At 39.5% G+C, this 18,705-nt stretch overlaps 2 protein-coding genes across 5 annotated transcripts in view; both read right to left on the bottom strand.

Moving 5' to 3' along the window:
• Positions 1 to 1,637, bottom strand: part of SKOR1 (SKI family transcriptional corepressor 1) — a 104,545-nt gene extending 102,908 nt beyond the window's left edge. For all 3 annotated transcript variants that reach the window (XM_054667738.2, XM_016928419.2, XM_063795214.1), the window contains exon 1: positions 1,594 to 1,637. The gene's annotated coding sequence lies outside the window, so the exon portion shown is untranslated. The remainder of the gene's footprint in view (positions 1 to 1,593) is intronic.
• The window catches only part of MAP2K5 (mitogen-activated protein kinase kinase 5), a 263,443-nt gene that overhangs the window by 35,893 nt on the left and 208,845 nt on the right, over positions 1 to 18,705 (bottom strand). For both annotated transcript variants that reach the window (XM_001174814.6, XM_001174812.7), the window contains one exon: positions 1,594 to 1,655. In XM_001174814.6, the coding sequence (XP_001174814.1) occupies positions 1,594 to 1,655 (62 nt within the window). The remainder of the gene's footprint in view (positions 1 to 1,593; positions 1,656 to 18,705) is intronic.

The following is an 18,705-nucleotide window of genomic DNA, read 5'->3' as shown; positions in this document are numbered from 1 at the left end:
TCCTCCGGAGCAGAGAGGGTGATGCCCAAACCAGGCGCTCCAGGCAGTAGAGGAATCGCATGGTTTGTGTTTCAATTTTTGCATTTCAAAATGAGGCATTACCATGTGTAAAACACATGGTACACATTACCATGTGTTTTAAGAATTCCATGTAAAGGAAATTAAGAGGGATATACATTTCTGGGTAATGGTTCTAACATCATTAAGGAGCTTCAAAACAGCTCAGGATTCCAGTGTTTAATCAACATGTACGCTTTTTTCCGACATGGCATGCTTTGGAAATAAAATGTTTTCAGAGTAAAAATAGTTTTTAAAAGCTACACAATATTATATAAGTATTTTAAATAAATAGAAACAGTGTTAATAAAATTTTTTTAATTGGGGAGAAAAATTTCTTCCTCACATATATTTTCTATGGAATATAAACTGCATGAGACATTTTTATTAAGAGGTAACATGTTACACTTAGTCAAAAAGGTGATAAAGCTTGACATTTATATTAAGGAATATTTCTTGGTTTCCCTTTAGCATAATCATCGGACAGATCATAGTGGGAGGGGAAGGGGATGGCACACAACGATTTTGGTTAGCAAGAATCCTGATAACATTACTTTGCCACACCACAGAACCAAGGGTTTCTTCTGGTAGGGTCTGCCCATTCATTTTCCACCAGTGGACATGACTCTGGACTTTGGTGAAGGAGGGAAAGAAGACCAACATAGTTAAGAAGGAGTTGCGGTTGGTTTTCTCTCCTGCTTTGAGGACAATGATTCCTATGTTCCTGAATTCCTCCTCTCTCCTAGGTAATTCTCTGTGCTGGAGTGAGGGAGAGGGCAGAGGAATACCTGGGCCTCCCAAGGCCACATGAGTCCTGCAGGACGAGGGAAGAGGGGAATGATGGTGAAACGGGTAATAAAAGACATCTGCATTCTGCTAGGAGGAAAAAGGCAGAAGGCTGGCAAAGAACCCTTGGCAGTAAAATGCTTGTTTCTTCAGATATAAAATGACAAGGAATTGCCTAGAGGCTCTGAGGGCCCCTGTGGCTCCTCTCAGTTCTTTAAGGGTTAAAGTGGGCTGAACTGTTTTCATAGTCTTCCAAATGTCAAAATTCATTGAAATGGGACCCCAGTATTGTATTTAAAATACAACCAAAGATAAAAGTTATTTACTGAAAATCCGATGAATTAATAAACTATGCTGCTTCCACTAAGTGACAGACAGTTTTATGGGTAACTTGAGGTTACATTAATAAAAATAAGCTTCATACATCCGTTCAATAGGGGTTATAAAATTGTGTATTTCTTTTTTTAAAAAAGGATGGCAACAGTATTTGTGCTTAAAGAAGTATCATGACTTTCAGCAGTTTATTAAATCAGGAAAAAGGCTCTGAAGTATGCTTATGACCCTTTGTGTAAATAACGTTTACATAATTTAAACAATTTCTTCAGCTTTGCTGCCCCATCTGCCCAAGGCCCCGAAGTCCCTCCTGTCTCCAAAAGGAAGCAGGGAGAGCCATAAGGTCTCACGGAGCTGCCGAGTTAATGGCATGTATCATTTACATTGAGGGCATGGCATGTTTGTAAACGGGCTCACCACTGAGTGATGAAATGTACAAATGGCTCCGAGAACTCTCCAACTGGAAGGACGGGCGAATCCTGTGATGGAGGAAAAACATGTCACCAAAAGTCACAACAGTTCCTTCTCTTTCTTTATATTCCCCACCCACCCATGTGAAGGATGAGTATAAAGATGAATACAATGAGAATAAGGCCTCACCCAATTAAAAAGACTGTCTTTACCTTATTCCACACATTTAGGTAAAGATGCCAAATTTAAAGCCACACATATTTTACAATGGTGAGAAACATGAGAGCTGAGAGAGAGGGGAGGTGAAAAAAGGACAATGATAGCCACAGGGTAGGAGAGAAGGTAGGGAAAGTGTAAATGAGAAACTAATGATTATTTAAGTAACACACAAATGGTCTTGTAATTAACAAAGAGCTGTGAAATTATTCTTGTGTTGACCTTTGTTTCTTTTACTGGATTTGCTATTTATTTACACTTTCCTTTTTATTTACATTTATTTGTATATTCAACTGCTCTTTACTGTTTGCCCCTAACAGAATAATTTGGATCAAATTTTTTTTTTTTACTTTAATAGAAAGGCTTTTATAGGGGAAGTTGTTTCCTGAAAAGGAATTTCAGCCTATTTGCCAGTCTAGGCAGACTCCTCATATGAGAAAGCCAGTGAATTAAGGATACAATGAAAAACTCCCAACTTGACCACCAACCAAAACTAGGATGGAGGTGGGAGTCAGTCAAAAAAGCAGAAAACTACACAGCAACAAACCATCACCACCACATAATACAAAGAGCAAACCCCATTACCATTTGCAAAGGAAGGCTTTAAGAATTTAGGAGTTTTTCCAAGAATGACAGAGAGCACCACTGTGTTTATAGTGTAACAGCTCAGGATGTAATGAAATTACACTGCAGAGTACTTTAACAGTCATCTCATTAGACCTACAGTTGGAACAAGAGAGCCACATAAAGTAGGCAGCTGCAAATGACTCCATTCTCATCTATTCTCATTTGCTATTAAAAATACCTTTCGGCGGCTTTTTTCCTCCCTGACATCCCTACACAAAGTGCCCTGCAAAGTATGATACATGCACCTATTTAAATTAACAAAGGAATGACTTATTTTAATCTCACTGTGCTTTGGAGTGCTTTGGCCATTTGGATGAGCAATATATCATTACATACAACCTTCCAGCGCTGCAGGCAAGAAACTCAGAGCATGCAGCATTTGGTGGGAGCCAAACAATTTCTCTAGCACACAACTGTGTCAAATGCATGCATGTATTCATTATTGAGAACGAGAGGAAATAGCTTTGATGTAGTGGAAAAAAGAAGATGATAAAAGCACCTCTGCAATATGCGTGTCATTATCAATGGTGGCAGATAGATACAATTGCACAGCCTCCTATGTGATTAGTAAATATACATATAATTGCTGTGGCCAATTATCAGAAAAATGAGATCGGTAATTACAAGACAGAAAATTAACTAGAACTCTTATTAAGGCTTTGTTTCCAATTCAAACAATTGGAAAGTGCTGGAAAATACAATTAAATCAAAAGGAACTAAGGGGGTCAAGGCAGCCAAAAAACAAACAAAAACAACAAAAAACAGACAACAAAAAACCCCAAAGAGGCTACAAGAAAAGAAACATGAACAAAATGTTTCTTGGTTTTTGCATATCTGTCTTCTTTAAATTTAATCTATTCATCCAGAAGAAGGGATGGTTAGCAATTCTAAAATTAAAATTCTCATCAGTAGAGAAAGGTTAAGAGGAAAAGAAAACAAAGGAAAAATGGGAGTGAAATAAAATCTTGCCAAGTTCAAAGGATTACATGCAGGCATTACACAGAGACGACATGAAAAACGGGGGTGGATGGGTGGCTGATCAAACAGTCCACTCAAAAGAAACAAGACACGAAATAGCATGACAAGTCCTCAATAAAGGTATATAAAATGGCCACAGAAGTCCCATCGGTTTGAAGAGCAAAAATAAAACATGATATCAATTTCAGCTGCAGCCTGTTTCAGGAAAGCCATATATATCACCAAGCCTGTAAGATTCTACAAGGCCCAGTTCAAGAAATGACATTTTACTGTCTCAAAAACCATTAGTAAAAAGATAGTTCAAAGTCTGAGGTGTAAAAATGATGGACTCTGATCAGTGAGGAAGCTTCTCTAAGTCATCGCTTCATGGATTTTTTTTGAGGGTGTAGTACTGAAAGTATCTGAGTAGTAGTTGCTGTAAAATGCAATATTTAGGAAAATAAAAGCCTGCTATCTTAATGTCGTTCAATATTTACCAAGATGGTTAAAATTCTGGACTGGCTTTCTATAAAGATCTGGTATAAAACATGATGCTAATGTGGGCCTCTTCTCAAAGTATGATATCAAAAGTAAATTAATGAATTACAGACTAGCAACTTGATGAAGAGGCCATTTAAAAACGGATGAGAAACAAAATGAGGAAATGTGACATCTTGCATGGGTAGTTAATTTTATTTAAGACCTGATATTGTAGCCTGTTAAGTTCCTCATATTATAAAACTAAGGAACACTGAGTGGTACCCATGAATAATTTATTTTCCTTCTGAAAATGCCAGCCCAAGTCGACTTTGCAGAACCACAGCCAGCAGATTCTCATCTCAGTGGTCCCTGGAAAGAATCACTCATTAAAGATATGGGGGAAATTCTAATCTCACATGCACAATGCCAGATATTTATTTTTGTTTTAAAATCCAAGTCTCCTGCATCACTCAAGGGAGAATTTTCTGAGATGCAGAAGACTGAGTGGTAGGGGGATGGTGAGAATGCCACACATAAACACTGGGCAAAGGCGTTTTCTGAGAGCCTCCAACTCCACAGAAGTATGCAAGCTGTTAACTCCAAAGGAAAGCAAAGGAATATACCTGAGAGTGTTCTCTGCACTGCAGGACTTGACAGTACACTTTTCTCTTTTTAAAGCAAATAAAATTACAAAGTTAGTTTTGATCAGGATGTGAAAGATCTCCAAGAACCTGCCTATTTTGTTATCTAATTCAAATCTGTGAGGAGGGAGGCATACAGTAAATTTGCGCTCCAGTTTCACTGTAGCTCACAGGAAGGGAAAGTATCTAGTCATCCCGAGGAGTTCAGAGACTCTAGTAAAGCAGTTGCTGCTACTTCCCAAAAATGCCCTCTATGAAATATGGGTTCTGGCAAGATGGAGAAATATATTTCAAAAATATAAATGTGGGCTGAAGAAGCAGTTACACTGAATTCTCAGTACTGGCTGACACTGACTCTAAATTGTTAATGAAAGTCACTCTCTTTAAGACCTTGGGTGCCATACCTCACCTTAAGGGCTTTTCTTCCAGATGCTTTTCCATTGAACTTCTAAGCACGGAGGTAAAGAACGAAGCAGTGGACACAACCTTAACCAAAAGCCTCAATCGGAGAGTCTAGTCTCAAATCAACTTTGGAGTTCTGCTGAAGGGACACAAGCTGGGTCTTGTTATCAAGCAGGCAACTGTTATGTAAAAACAGCTGCCATAAACCATTTTAGTAAGCAATTCTGGTCATCGAGGAGGACAGTTTCCAAGCCTCAGAGGTTTCAGTAACTACCTGGTCAGCCCCTTTTGCTAAACAACTGGAACACAAGCACGCAGCATGCTAGAGAACAGTGAAGGACAATAGGAAAAAGTTTGAGTGATGCCTTTGCCTTGTGAATAATGAACGGTTCAAGAAGGTCAAGCCATTACAACTGAAACTGTTTAATTATTAATTATGCACAATCTATGAGCAAAAGGACAAGTTCAGAATGCTTAATGTATGTTAACTTCAACTGGACTCTCTCTGGGTATTTTGTTATTAGCACTTGTCAGCAAGGTACTCAGGCATAAAAAAAGGCAAGTAGCAGAAAATGTGTGTGTGTGTCTGTACCTGCACACTCAAAGAGCTGGTGGAGGAGACAAGGCAGGAAGAGGTCCAATTCCAACCACAGCTGCTACTAGTTCACTTACAGAGTAAGTGTGCCAATAAATACATTTAGTGACCTTGAGAGCAGGCAGGTAAGCTGGACACTCCAAATACAGAAAACATCAATGAGAAAAATGCTTTTAATATTCAAGGAATATTCTTTTTTTGAAACTATAATGTATCTTGGCTTTAGAATAATCTGTGTCATTAATCTACCCTCCACCCCGCAACTCCCCGCCCCCATACAAGTGCATGTAAAACTGGTAAAATCTGAATAAGATCAGTGGTTTGTGTCTTGTATCTATGACAATTTTCTATCTACAGTATAGATATTGTACTATACTTTTTAAAAAAAATTTTATTAGATGGAGTCTCGCTCTGTCACCAGGCTGGAGTGCAGTGGCACGATCTCAGCTCACTGCAACCTCTGCCTTCTGGGTTCAAGTGATTCTCCTGCCTTAGCCTCCCGAGTAGCTGGGACTACAGGCGTGCGCCACCACACCCAGCTAATTTTTGAATTTTTAATAGAAACGGGGTTTCACCATGTTGGCCAGAATGATCTCCATCTCTTGACCTCGTGATCCATTGGCTTCAGCCTCCCAAAGTGCTGGGATTACAGGCATGAGCCACTGCACCCAGCCAATACTGTACTATACTTACGAGATATTACTGTTGAGGGAAACTGGGTGAAAGGCACACAGGATCTCTCAGTATTATTTCTTACAACTGTATGTAAATCTAAAAATTACGTCAAAATAGAAAGTTTAAAAAGAAAAGGTAAGGGATAGGGACTATTTTTAAACAATTAGATGAGGCCTAGATTCTTAGCAGAACTCTGCTTGTATAAGGGAGAAGGCTGGCATAAATACTCAACTGGAAAAAAGTTAAGGGCCTTTTGCTTAAAAAAATATTCCTGAGGACTACATTTTTGCCTATAATTCATAATTAAAGGTGACAGGGGGACCTGACAATAATGTGGTGGTTAATTCAGACACTGATAAGGCATAACATAAAATACTGTGTAAAAATGATACAATCATTCATTATTCATTCATTCATTCAACAGCTTTTGTGGGCATCTACCATGTGGAACGCAATGAGCCTGGCATTGTGGAATGGCTGATACTTAATCCATATCCTCAAAGAATTTGTGTATTGTTCAGAGGGATAAGATGTACATCCCTAATAACCAGCCCTGCAGGATGGAGGAAGTGGCCACGTGAGACTGCCAAAGCTGGGCACTCAGGATAAACAGGAGGGCACTGAAGTTTTGGTTCAGTTTGGCTGGCAGATGCGAGTTCACAAACGAGGGTCATGGGGCGTAAAGTAAAAGAGTCTGCAGCGTGTGAGATACCTTCTTTGCTCTCCTACTTTCTTCTTTCCTCTCTCCCAGACAGCACCTGAGGGTGGGAGGGACCTTGAATGTTGTAGTCTGGGTCCTGTTCCCTTCCCCTTATACAAAACAGACATTCCTTCAAACCTTATGCATACTGGCGGTAAAGCAAAGGAAGATGGGACAACCTCTCAAATATCTCAAGGTGTTGGCTGCACTGGTGAATTCTGAGGTCAGCTGTACTGTGGTTGGATTAAACCAGCATGGCAAGTTAAATGAAATATGGCCAGCCCTGTAACTGTTTTTTAATAGCCCACTTCTAGACTTACGGTGTCAAGCCACCAAGCCAAAAGGTGTTCAACACCAGAAAATCACCTGTAGTCTGACCAATATTGAGAGTCACACTCTATATTTTAAAAGTAAATCTTTTAATTCATGTCTGACGTTCCTTTGCCCTGGCCCAACAATGTCTACTCTTAGGCACTGGGATTCATACTAATTGGCAAAGCTCTATTGGATCACTGCATTCTATCCTCAGTGCTGGGATCAAAGGTCATTTGTAATTCTAGGGGCTTCATGCCCAGCAGGATAGCGTTTTGCCTGTCAGACCCCAAATTGGTTTCTGATCCTCCACTGTTCACTGCCTTAGAGTAGCATCTTTATGACACAACTGGCAGAACCCATAGGGCAAATCTGTACTTGCTTGGGGAGAAAATCGAGTTTGTTTAAAAAAAAAATCTAAAAAACAAAAAAATGAAAAAAAACTGGACCCTCACCTCTAAGGATCTCCATAGAAGCTAATCTTCAAACCAAAAACAACCTGTCCAAGGTGCAAACTAATGTGAGATTCTGGGAAATCAGCTATATTTTAATATTTTAAAGGTCCTCAATGTACATATCTGCTGTAACAGAATGTAGACAGGGGAGAAAAAAGCAGTCACATGTTATCAGAAGGAGAAAGGTGGGAAAGAGGTGAATAGGTGCTCCTGGTCCGAGAATGAGTCTCGTTTAGAGTGTGAGTAGCCATAACTACATAGCAGATTTGTACAAATTCAATCAATGCTTGTTAAAACATTGAGTTTATTTTAAAATGTGGCCACTCCATGAAGGAACAATCAGCATTTGGACTCTAAGTGTATTTTTGATTTCATGATGCAGATAGAACTGACCTACTTCTCGGTGTGTTACAAGGGAAAACATCAGGGTGAAAGCGAGGCTTTGAACTTAGGAAGGCTGGCATTTGGCATACCAGAGAAGAAAGCCTCTAACTCCGCTCAGCTGCAGAACAGAAAGCCCGCCTTTTACTCATCCTACTCCACATCAAGTCTTGAGCAGAGAAAGTGAAAGATGATTCAATTTCCACACTGGCTCACCCCATGCTCTGGGCTGCCAGGCGTGACAAATTACATGTGTGGGCATTTTGGTGTGACGTTCTGTCCACTGGGTCTGGGCTGACAGTAGCAGCTCATTTAACTTGTCTCAGATGGGCCTGGAACCACGGGGTAAAGGCCTGAATTTTTGCCACTGAAAGGCCCATCCTACCCATAAACCCTTTAATCAAGGAGAACCAGCTGTTAGCCAAGTGAACATCACTACCAGATGGCTTATAAAAAACAAAATATAAACAAACAGGTCTAAAGGAATCTGTCTCTGGGTAACTGAAGTTTGAGATTATAGAGATTTTTTTTCCTATTTTCTTTTTCTCCTAAATGTGTTTTGGAAGTTCTTCAGTATTGGGATAAAAGAGAATAGAAACGATCTTTGTCATTAATGTCAAAATGGATTCTTCATTTAGTCTGCTTGTTTTTTTTTTTTTTTTTTTTGTCTGTCATTTAAAAGATTTATATTTACTTAGAAATGTTGTAAACATATGGTAAAGAGCTTGGTGTTTTATTACATTTCTTGAAAATAGGTGAGTGGAGAAATGGAAAATAGGTTAATCTTTTAAACTGTATTTATAATTGCTTCCTTTCCAAAGCCAATGAGCATCTTTTTTCTCTTTTTATTTTAGGTCTCTTGTTGGTCATCAGCCATAGTGCACAGCATTTTTTAGAGGTGCCTACATGAACAGTACACACATACTCACACACTAACATCCACATACATCTCCCTTTTCAGTGGCTTAGGCAGAGCAGCAAAAAACATACTTGTCTCATACCGAAGGGATTTCATTTACAAAAGTAAAACCCGTTATTGTCCTCTTTCTCTGCAGCCTCCCAATGCATTTCTACTGCTTTTCATAAAACACTGCTGCAAATAATCAAGCATGACCACTGACATCCACAAGATTGAGTTTTAGGAACCATTAAATGAGCTCACCCTCGTGGGAAGTCTCCTGCTCAGGCTGGTCTAAAGGTAATTATTCAGCAATTCCTACCTGTGCTTTTACCTTGTTCCTATACAGTGTTTGAATTTCATACACTGGTCAGGTCAACTTTTTTCCTCAGGAAAAGTCCAGCTATACATGTTTGATCCAGTACCTAAATTATAATGTTAATATACACACTGGCATTTCACCTGGTTCTACAGAAGTGCTGATTAAAAGCACTCTTAAAGGTAGATCATAAATTATATTAAAAACAAAACAGAAAAATCTAGGAGAGAAAAAAACCCTTAATAGGTGCCTAAATGAAAAAAAATTGATCTTTTCATAGATAAAGAGTTAAGATTGAAACATCTGAACCACATCCACACACTGTTGAAGTACAAGAACCTGGCAGGTTCGTGTCCTGAAAAACCAACAAGCCATAACACTATCAAGTCAGACTCTGAGAACTCACTGTAAATCCAAAGTCCACATCACCACACTGTATGTCCTCCTGAATGTTCACTCGACCGTTAGTTAAAATAATTACTGCCATTTGCCACCTGCACTGCCAGCTACAGATAAGGGGGGAAACAGAACTACCAGTGGCTGCGTGTATGAGTGTTGGCTGTATTTGCTTACACATTTTTAAACAAATTCAAAGGCTGCTTCAGCTGCAATTCAAAGGCTGAGAATTATACGTGAAACTGTGCTATAGTTGGTTTCATAAAATAGACAGACAGAAGGGAATTTAAAGCTGGTTTAAGGAGACACTACACCAGTTTAAAATTAGTTACTATGAGAGGAACAAAGGGAAAGAGGGAGGGAGGGAAGAAGAGGAAATGAAAAAAATAGAACTACATACTGTGAAATGAACAAGTTCAGTTAGAATGTTCATCAGGATTTGGAAAATCATAATGCCATCTGCTACTCTGGACCTCAAAACATCAGGGATCTCGTGGGCCCAGACGCTTCCATTTCCAGGAGGAAGGAAGGAACTTACACTCCCTGGAATGCTGCCTCCATTCTGGAATGGAGGCAACACCCCAGCCGACCAGTTTGGAATCTCTTTTGAGAACATTTGTACTGCTCACATACACATTTTCCCTGGTTTAGAGAAAATTAACAGCCGGCAAAACGATTACAGCAACTCGGCAGTGAAGCAGAGCAGTGCCCCCAGCCCAAGCTGCTGGGTAACTGACCCTGGCATCCAACTTGGGCTCAGGGTGTGTAGGTCCCATCATGGTGGATTAAATGAGCATTGTCCTATGGCTGGGTAAGACTTCACAATACAGCAACACATGTTAAATGACAGCAGCCAAAACTGGCCCCACCAGGCAACTGCCCATTCACAGACCGCTATTCACAGGCCTCCACCACCAAGAAATTAATTCATTAATAATACATCAGGCTTCATGGACAATTCAAAGGAAATAACACAAAGCTACTTGTTCAATGACTGCCTAAAGATGCAGAATTTTTCCTGGTTAAAAAATCCCCACAAATCTAATTGACTTACTAAATCAAAATTATGGGGATGTTTATGTTAATATTTTGGTTAGTAAAAAAGAAGAAATGGATAAGGTCTATTGGCTGAATTCACTCAGTGCCACTTGGAAATAATAAAAATATAGATTTTTTTTCAGCAATAGTTAATAAAATCTAATTTTATATAATTGTGTGTTTAAAAAAACTTTTTTTTACTTCAAGTGACTTTGTACATCCTTCAGACTATGAGGAAAAAATTTTCTTATAACTTGTTTCTTCTGTAACATTTTGTATTCACTTCTTTCTTACTCCTCCCTTCTGACAACTCATAAATATGAATTAAATATAATTATAAATGAACAGAACATTAACTTTTGGATTACTGCTGTGTTTTGGTAGAATGTTAATGTCATTTCTAAAGAAACAGTTATTACCAATAGAAAAAGTAATTACTAAAGGAATCCTGCCCTTAATGCTAACCTATTTTCAATTTTCAAACCAGCCAAACTGAATTAATTTAAACACACTGGACTTTTCAAAGAAGGTATTAGATTTCTAAAGATTGCCTTACATAAAAGAGGAATATCAGTTTTCAGGATCTCAACTATATATTCCCAACACTTTGAAACACAGGTCTAGTTGACAATATCGCCGAAAGGACAGGATCATTGTGTGCATATGCTTGTATTAACTTACTGAGTTTCTAATGCCTCAGTCATTAACTCATACAAGCTGCATGCACCATGAAATCCCACATCACAAAAACCTGTTTGTGGGAGTGGTTGGAGTTAATCACTATAGTCAGACACCGTGGGTCTGCAGGTCCTGTCTCCCTTTAACCACCCGCAGTTATGTGCTGTGACAGGAACAGGCCATCCTTGGGATGCTGGGAATAGGAGTGGGATGGTGTTCCTTTTACTTCTTGCTAACTTCAGAAGCCAGAGTCATGGTAAAGTCTCTAAGGTAAAAGATCAGTGGATATTATTTCCTCTGAAGTTGGTTAATCCCATTTTTTCTTTTCTTTTCTTTTCTTTTTTTTTTGAGACACAGTCTCGCTCTGTCATCCAGGCTAGAGTGCAGTAGCGTGATCTTGGCTCACCGGAACCTCCACCTCCCAGGTTCAAGAGATCCTCCCACCTCAGCCTCCTGAGTAGCTGGGACTACAGGCACGTGCCACCATGCTTGGCTAATTTTTGTGTTTTTTTTGTAGAGATCAGGTCTCACCATGTTGCCAGGTCTGGTCTCGAACTCCTGAGCTCAAGTGATCTGCCTTCCTTGGTCTCCCAAAGTGCTAGGATTACAGGCGTGAGCCACCGTGCCTGGCCTAACCCCGCTTTTGAATTTCTGGGAGGTATTATTAGGCAATCATTCTCGCCATCAGCATCCCCCACCCCCCAGCACCGGCTATTTTCATACCCCAGTGGCTTCTCAGGCACCCTGCCTAGGAATGAGTGATTCTACATGAATGAATTTTTTAAGATAACACATTTAAGAGCCAAACTTATTGTATTTCAATAGAAATCTTTCTAAAAGGATTCGCGCTCCTCCATGCCAAATTAAACAGAATACACAGAATAGAATTCAATTAACTGAAAGATGTGCGGTCATTCATATAGACAGCAAAACTGAACTGAGTTGCAAAACACGTATGCCCTTTGAGCATGTCTGCAATGCTAAGTTGTCTTCTTTCACAGCTTTATAAAAAACCTCTTCCTTTGATGCCAAAATGTTCAGTGGTCACTTTGTACTTTCTTCAAATCAGTGATAGTATAATGTAAGGAACCTTACCCTTTGATTGTCACTCAGTTTCCTTGTCTGTAAAATAGAGTGTTGTGGGGAAAGAATGTGACAGGAAACACTGTGTAAACCACAAAGGTTAAGGCTTAGACTTCTGAATTCTGGTAGAGAACCATATCTATTAGCTAAGTATCTCCTCATCATATATTCTCTGTCACTTTTTGGATTTGTATTTCTGAGGTCTTGAAAAAAAAGTGTTGAGATTTATGCATAAATGTCATTTGATGAATATTTACAAGAGCCTATAGGATGTTAGGTGCAGTACTAGGAAGACAGAAATAAAATGTCTAGGAACTTAGAGTCTAGTTGTTAAACTCATAATTGAATCTGGAGCAGGAATTAATATAGTTTTGAATGAGGTGCTCGGTGATCTCCCAAGAACAGAATGCTAATCATCTCATCCCTTGAAAATGCCTCTCTTTCTGTGTGCCCCATCTCAGGAGAGTACCACCATGCACCTGACTGCCCAAGCCCTGAGATTCATCCCTGACCCTACCTCCCTACCCTTCCTTATATCTAGTTATTTACCAAATGCAGTTAGCTCCATCTCCTAAATACCCTTCAAACATGCTAAGGCTGTCCTGATTAAACCCCTCCAATTTCTGATCAGAACTACAGCTTCAATGTCCTTTCTAATCCATCTTCCACAGCCCTGCCACAGTGTAAAACACAAATCTGGCTATGTTGACCTCTTGCTTAAAACTCTTTCAGTCTCCCCATCCTCCCTCCCCTACAAATACCTCTAAGCATGGGGTATAAAGATCCTTCAAAATGTGGCCCTTGGTTTATATCTCATAATACTTGCCCAAACACCCCAGCCATACTGAACTCCCTGCAGGGGCCTCAGATCTCTCCAAGGCTAACTCTTATTGGCTATCCTTCAGTCTCCTCTCCTCTGCAGAGCTTCCCTGGTAGCCCCCATCTCCTCCACTGAGTTCTCTCCTCTGTGTTTCCCCAGCACCTTGGCCACACTTTAATTATAGAATTTATATGGCTACAAACATCATTAAATACCATATCGTAAATACCCATTTATGTGAGTGGTTAAAATGATAGTCACTGTGGTCCTCCGAGAGCCCAGGCCATCAAGTCTCGTATCACTTACATTACCTGCAGTTTAGTGATCTGCATATATGACTGTTTACTTGTCTGCCTCCTTGACTAGAGTAGCTGCTCTTTAATGGTGGAAAGAGCATCTTATTCATTCTCTATCCCCGGTACCAAGCTCTGGGATTAACACAGGTTTACAGAATGACTGTTTGGGCTATCATCAGTAGTTTTCAAACTATAATCTATGGAACTCTCAGTTCTTTTATGCAGGTGTGTGGGAAAGGGGGTGGAGATCTAAATCTCCCATACTCTGACCAAACCAAAATAGCTTCATGTTCATCTATTTTATAGGTTGGGTTTTTGAGCAACATAAAGGGGTCAAGGGCTTTTAGAAATGTGTGAAAATCAACTATTGAATCAATGGGAAGACATAATCTGATTTGCAAATGTCTTCTAGAAATACTATTTTTATGCAAATAAAAACCACAATGAAATGTCACCTCAAATTTTGTTAGGATGGCTATTACAAAAAAGTCAAAAGGTAACTAGGGATGGTGAGGATGTGGAGAAAAGGGAACCCTTATACACTGTTCATGGGAATGTAAATTGGTACAGCCATTATGGAAAACAGCATGGAGGAGGTTCCTCAAAAAACTAAAAAAAGAACTACACTATGATTCAGTAATCCAACTTCTCGGTGTATATCTAAAGGAAATAAATCACTATCCTGAAGAGATATCTGCACTGCCATGTTCACTGCAGCATTATTCACAATAGCCAAGATAGGAAGACAACCCAAGGATCAGTCAATAGATGAATAAAGAAAATGTGGTATCGATACACACACCAAAATGGAATCTTATTCAGCCTTAAAAAAGGAAATCCTGTCATTTGCAACAGCATATGAACCTGAAGGTTCAGACAGATGAATATGCTAAGTGAAGTAAGTCAGACACAGAAACACAAAAACTGCATGATCTCACTTAATATGTAGAATCTAAAATAGCTGAACTCATAGTAGCAAAGTAGAAGAGTAGTTACCAGGGGCTTGGAGGGTGGGGGAAATGAGGAGGTGTTCGTCAAAGGGGACAAACTTACTTTTATAAGATAAATATAGCATGGTGAGTATAGTTAATAATCCTGTATTATATATTTAAAATTTGCCAAGGGAGTAGATCGTAAGTGTTACCACACACACACACACACACACACACACAGTAACTGTGTGTGGGGTTAGATATATTAGCTTGATTGTGGTAATCCCTTCACAATGTATATGTTTATCAAAACATCACATTGTACACCTTATATATACTTTCTATTTGTTAATTGTACCTCAGTAAAGCTGGGGAAAAATACAACTTTCACATTCCACAAGGCACAACTGTATTCAAAACTTATGTGTATCTTTACTTTGTCTCTTATTTCTTTCTTCCTGTTCTTGATCAAAGAAAGCAGCATAAGAAGAGGGTGAGAGAGAGAAAATGTTGCCATATAGGGGCAGTCTCCTTCAATCAGGAACAGGTGGTTTATCCTAGAGTTCATTTGGAATGCATATGATACTTAAAACACAGTGTCCCTTGTAGGAGCACTGTAACAATGCCAGGGTTCTGGGCCAATAGAGAGATAGGACTGTGGCAAGCCACAGCTCTAGGAAAAGGGCCTTCGTGCCCTAGTGTGGGGGAGAGATGCTGGCTTTCTCCATTAGGTTTGTAGCTGAAAAATGGGGATCAACGGGAATGCCACAGTGAGGATGTGGGGAGGACAATGGAAAGAGGGTGGACAATTGAGTCATGAGCAAGAAGACAAGGAAGGAGCATCCTTGCTGTGGGGCCTGGCCTGGGGTCCCTGATGATAAGAAGGACTAAAGTGGATTTGCTTAAGATGGAAACAGACTTTCTTGGCAAAAAGCCCTGAATTCAACAGCTCATCATTACAAAATCCCACTTATAAAAGTCTATGTCTTCTGCAAGTTCTTATGACTCTATTTAACCATAAAACTTAATGAAGACATAAGACAGCCTCTACTGTTTACTTATCTGTCTGGCTGGCATATGCACATCATTATGGTGGTCCTAAAAAGAATCATTATGAATAGGGACAATCATCTACCCCACCAAACATCTGGACTCACAAGAGGCCTCACATGGACTCTTCACTTGGACATGGCTCCCCTGATGCTTTCTAGAAATGCTAGTGAAGATGACCAGTGGTGGAAGGAGGCACTGTTTGATGCCAGCCCAGGCCGGATGCTCAGTGAAGAGGATGGAGGTTAACCACATAGCTAGACACTTCTACCTATGTGAGTCAGGCAGACTAAGGGGCAGCTAATATTTCTGTTCTAGAAGAGGGTGACACTGAACAAAGGGGGATGAGAAAATGGAGGACTGGGAAAGGGAGGAGAAAAATAAGGGAAGAGCCTACTTTATAACAATGTTACTAAAAAGCTTCTAAAAGCCGGGAGTGGTGGCTCACACCTGTAATCTTAGCACTTTGGGAGGCTGAGGCGGGCGATCACTTGAGGTCAGGAGTTTGAGACCAGCCTGGCCAACATGGTGAAACCCCATCTCTACTAAAAACACACAAAAAAATTAGCTGGGCGTGGTGGTGCACACCTGTAATCCTAGTTACTTGGGAGGCTGAGGTGGGAGGATTGCATGAACCCAGGAGGCGGAGGTTGCAGTGAGCCAAGATTGTGCCACTGCACACTCTAGCCTGGGCAAACAGAGCAAGACTCCATCTCAATCAATCAATCAATACTTAATAGCTAGCTTCTAAGCTTCTCCCTCAGTCTCATTTCTCCTACTACCCACCTTAACAGAACTGTCTTAGAAAAAAATACAGATTTCAACATGTCAAACCTTCCAAGCATATCCCTTGGCTACAGGGTAACACCTACGCTTTTTGGCATGCATTTGAGATGCTCCCTGTATTTTTTTCTAGCTTCACTATGGGCCAACCATTAGTCTTCAAAGCTGCCTCACACTTAGATACCTATGGTGGTGTCCCTCCCTCTGCTGGGACAATCTTCTCCCCACTTTCATTTTGTGAATATCAAGGTATTTCCAAAGCCCAGCTCAAGTATCATCTCCTCTCTGATGCTTTGTTAGCTTCCCACATCATCCAACCTTGCACAGCACTGTTTACATAGCTTTATTATAGTTTTTAACATAATGAATCAAATCTAATTCATGAGTTTGTCTTCCACTAGATCATGAAGTCATCCAGCACAGGGATTTATCCCGGCACCTGGCAGAGATCACGGCCCAAGCAGGAGCTCAATAAATGTCCCTTGAAGTAAATAAAAATACAAATTTTTCTAGCTGTGGTAGTCTTCTACGAAATGGAATGTGGTTTAAGTGTGTCTTCTCTTTTCTTCTGCTGAAGCCCATCCTATCCAGCCAAGCAACTAAACACAGGCCATCACAGAGAAACTCTTTGCTTTCTATTTTTCTCTTTGACATTTAAAATTTAGATAAAATTCACAAAAAATAAAATTCACCCTTTTAAAGTAACAACCCAGTTCCAAAATATTTCTACCACCCTAAAAAGAAACCTTGTACCTGTGACAGTCATTCTCAATTCCCTTCTCCCCTCCAGTCCCTGGCAATCACTAAGTCATTGACTTCCTGTCTCTATGGACTTCCCTATTGTGGACATTTCATAGAATATGTGGCTTTTTGTGTCTGGTTTCTTTCATTTAGCATGTTTTCAAGGTACATCCGTACTGCAGCATTTATCAGTACTTCATTCCTATTTATAGTCCAATGTGAACTTCTGGATTCTTTCTACGTTTGGGCTATTATGAATAATGCCGCTATGAATGTTCATGTATAAGTTTTTATGCGGACATATGTTTTCCATTCTCGTGGATATATACCTAGAGGTGGAACTGCTGGGTCATTTAATTGTTCTATTTTAGCTTTTTGATGAATGGCCAAGCTGTATTCCACAGCAACTGTGGAACCATTTTACATTCCCACTAGCAATTTATGTGGGTTCCAATTTCCCCACATTCTTGTCACCAATTGTTATTTTCTGTTTTTCTTTTCTTTTTTTTTAAATTACAGCCATCCTAGTGGGCATGAAGTAGTCTCTCATTGTGGTTTTGATTTGCATTTCCTTAATTAATTGTTGAGCATATTTTCATGTGCTTATTGACCATTTGTTTATCTTCTTCAGAGAAATGTCTATTTAAATCCTCTCCCCATTTTTAAATTGGCTATTTGTCTTTTTATTTATCATTGAGTTGTAAGAGCTCTTTATATATTCTGAATACCAGGACTTTATCAGATATATGATTTGCAAATATTTTCTCCCATTCTGTGGGTTGTCTTTTCACTGTCTTGATAGTGTCCTTTGACACACGAAAGTTTTTGATTTTGATAAAGCCCTTCTTTTGTTTTTGTTTGCTTGTGCTCTTGGTGTCATAGCTAAGAAACCATTGCTAACCTAAGGTCATGGAGATTTACATCTATGTTTCCTTTTGAGAATTTTGTAGTTTTTACTCTTACATTTAAGTCTTTGATCCATTTTTTGAGTTAATTTTTGTGTATGATGCAAGGTAGGGGTCCAAATTTATTCACATACATATGGATATCCAGTGGTCCCAGCACCATTTGTTGAAAAGACTATTCTTTTGCCACAGAATGGTCTTGGCATCCTCATCAGAAAACAACTGACCATGCATATATAAGTTTATTTCTGGACTTTGAATTCTATTCCATATGTCTATCCTATACCACTACCATACTATCTTGATCAGTGTAATTTTGTAGTAAGTTTTGAAATCAGAAAGTATAAATCTTGCAACATTGTTTTCTTTTTCTTTTTTCAATGATTGTTTTGGCTATTCTGAGTCCCTTGTATTTCCATGGGAATTTTAGGATTAGTTTATCCATTTCTGCAAAAAAGCCTACTGGGATTTTAACATGATTACATTGAATCTGTAGATCAATTTTGAGAGTATTTCCATCGTAACAATATTAAGCCTCCCACTTCATGAACATAAAATGTCTTTCCATTTCTTTCTTTCTTTCTTTCTTTTTTTTTTTTTTTTTTTTTGAGAGGGTGTCTTGCTCTGTCACCCAGGCTGGAGTGCAGTGCTCTTATCTTGGCTCACTGCAACCTCCACCTCCTGGGTTCAAGTGATTCTCCTGCCTCAGCCTCCCGAATAGTGGGGATTACAGGTGCC

Source organism: Pan troglodytes, chromosome 16 (genome assembly GCF_028858775.2).
Source record: "Pan troglodytes isolate AG18354 chromosome 16, NHGRI_mPanTro3-v2.0_pri, whole genome shotgun sequence".
Classification (NCBI taxonomy): Eukaryota; Metazoa; Chordata; class Mammalia; order Primates; family Hominidae; genus Pan; species Pan troglodytes.
The sequence above is the reverse complement of the archived record's forward strand: the minus strand, read 5'-3'. Positions and strand labels throughout refer to the sequence as shown.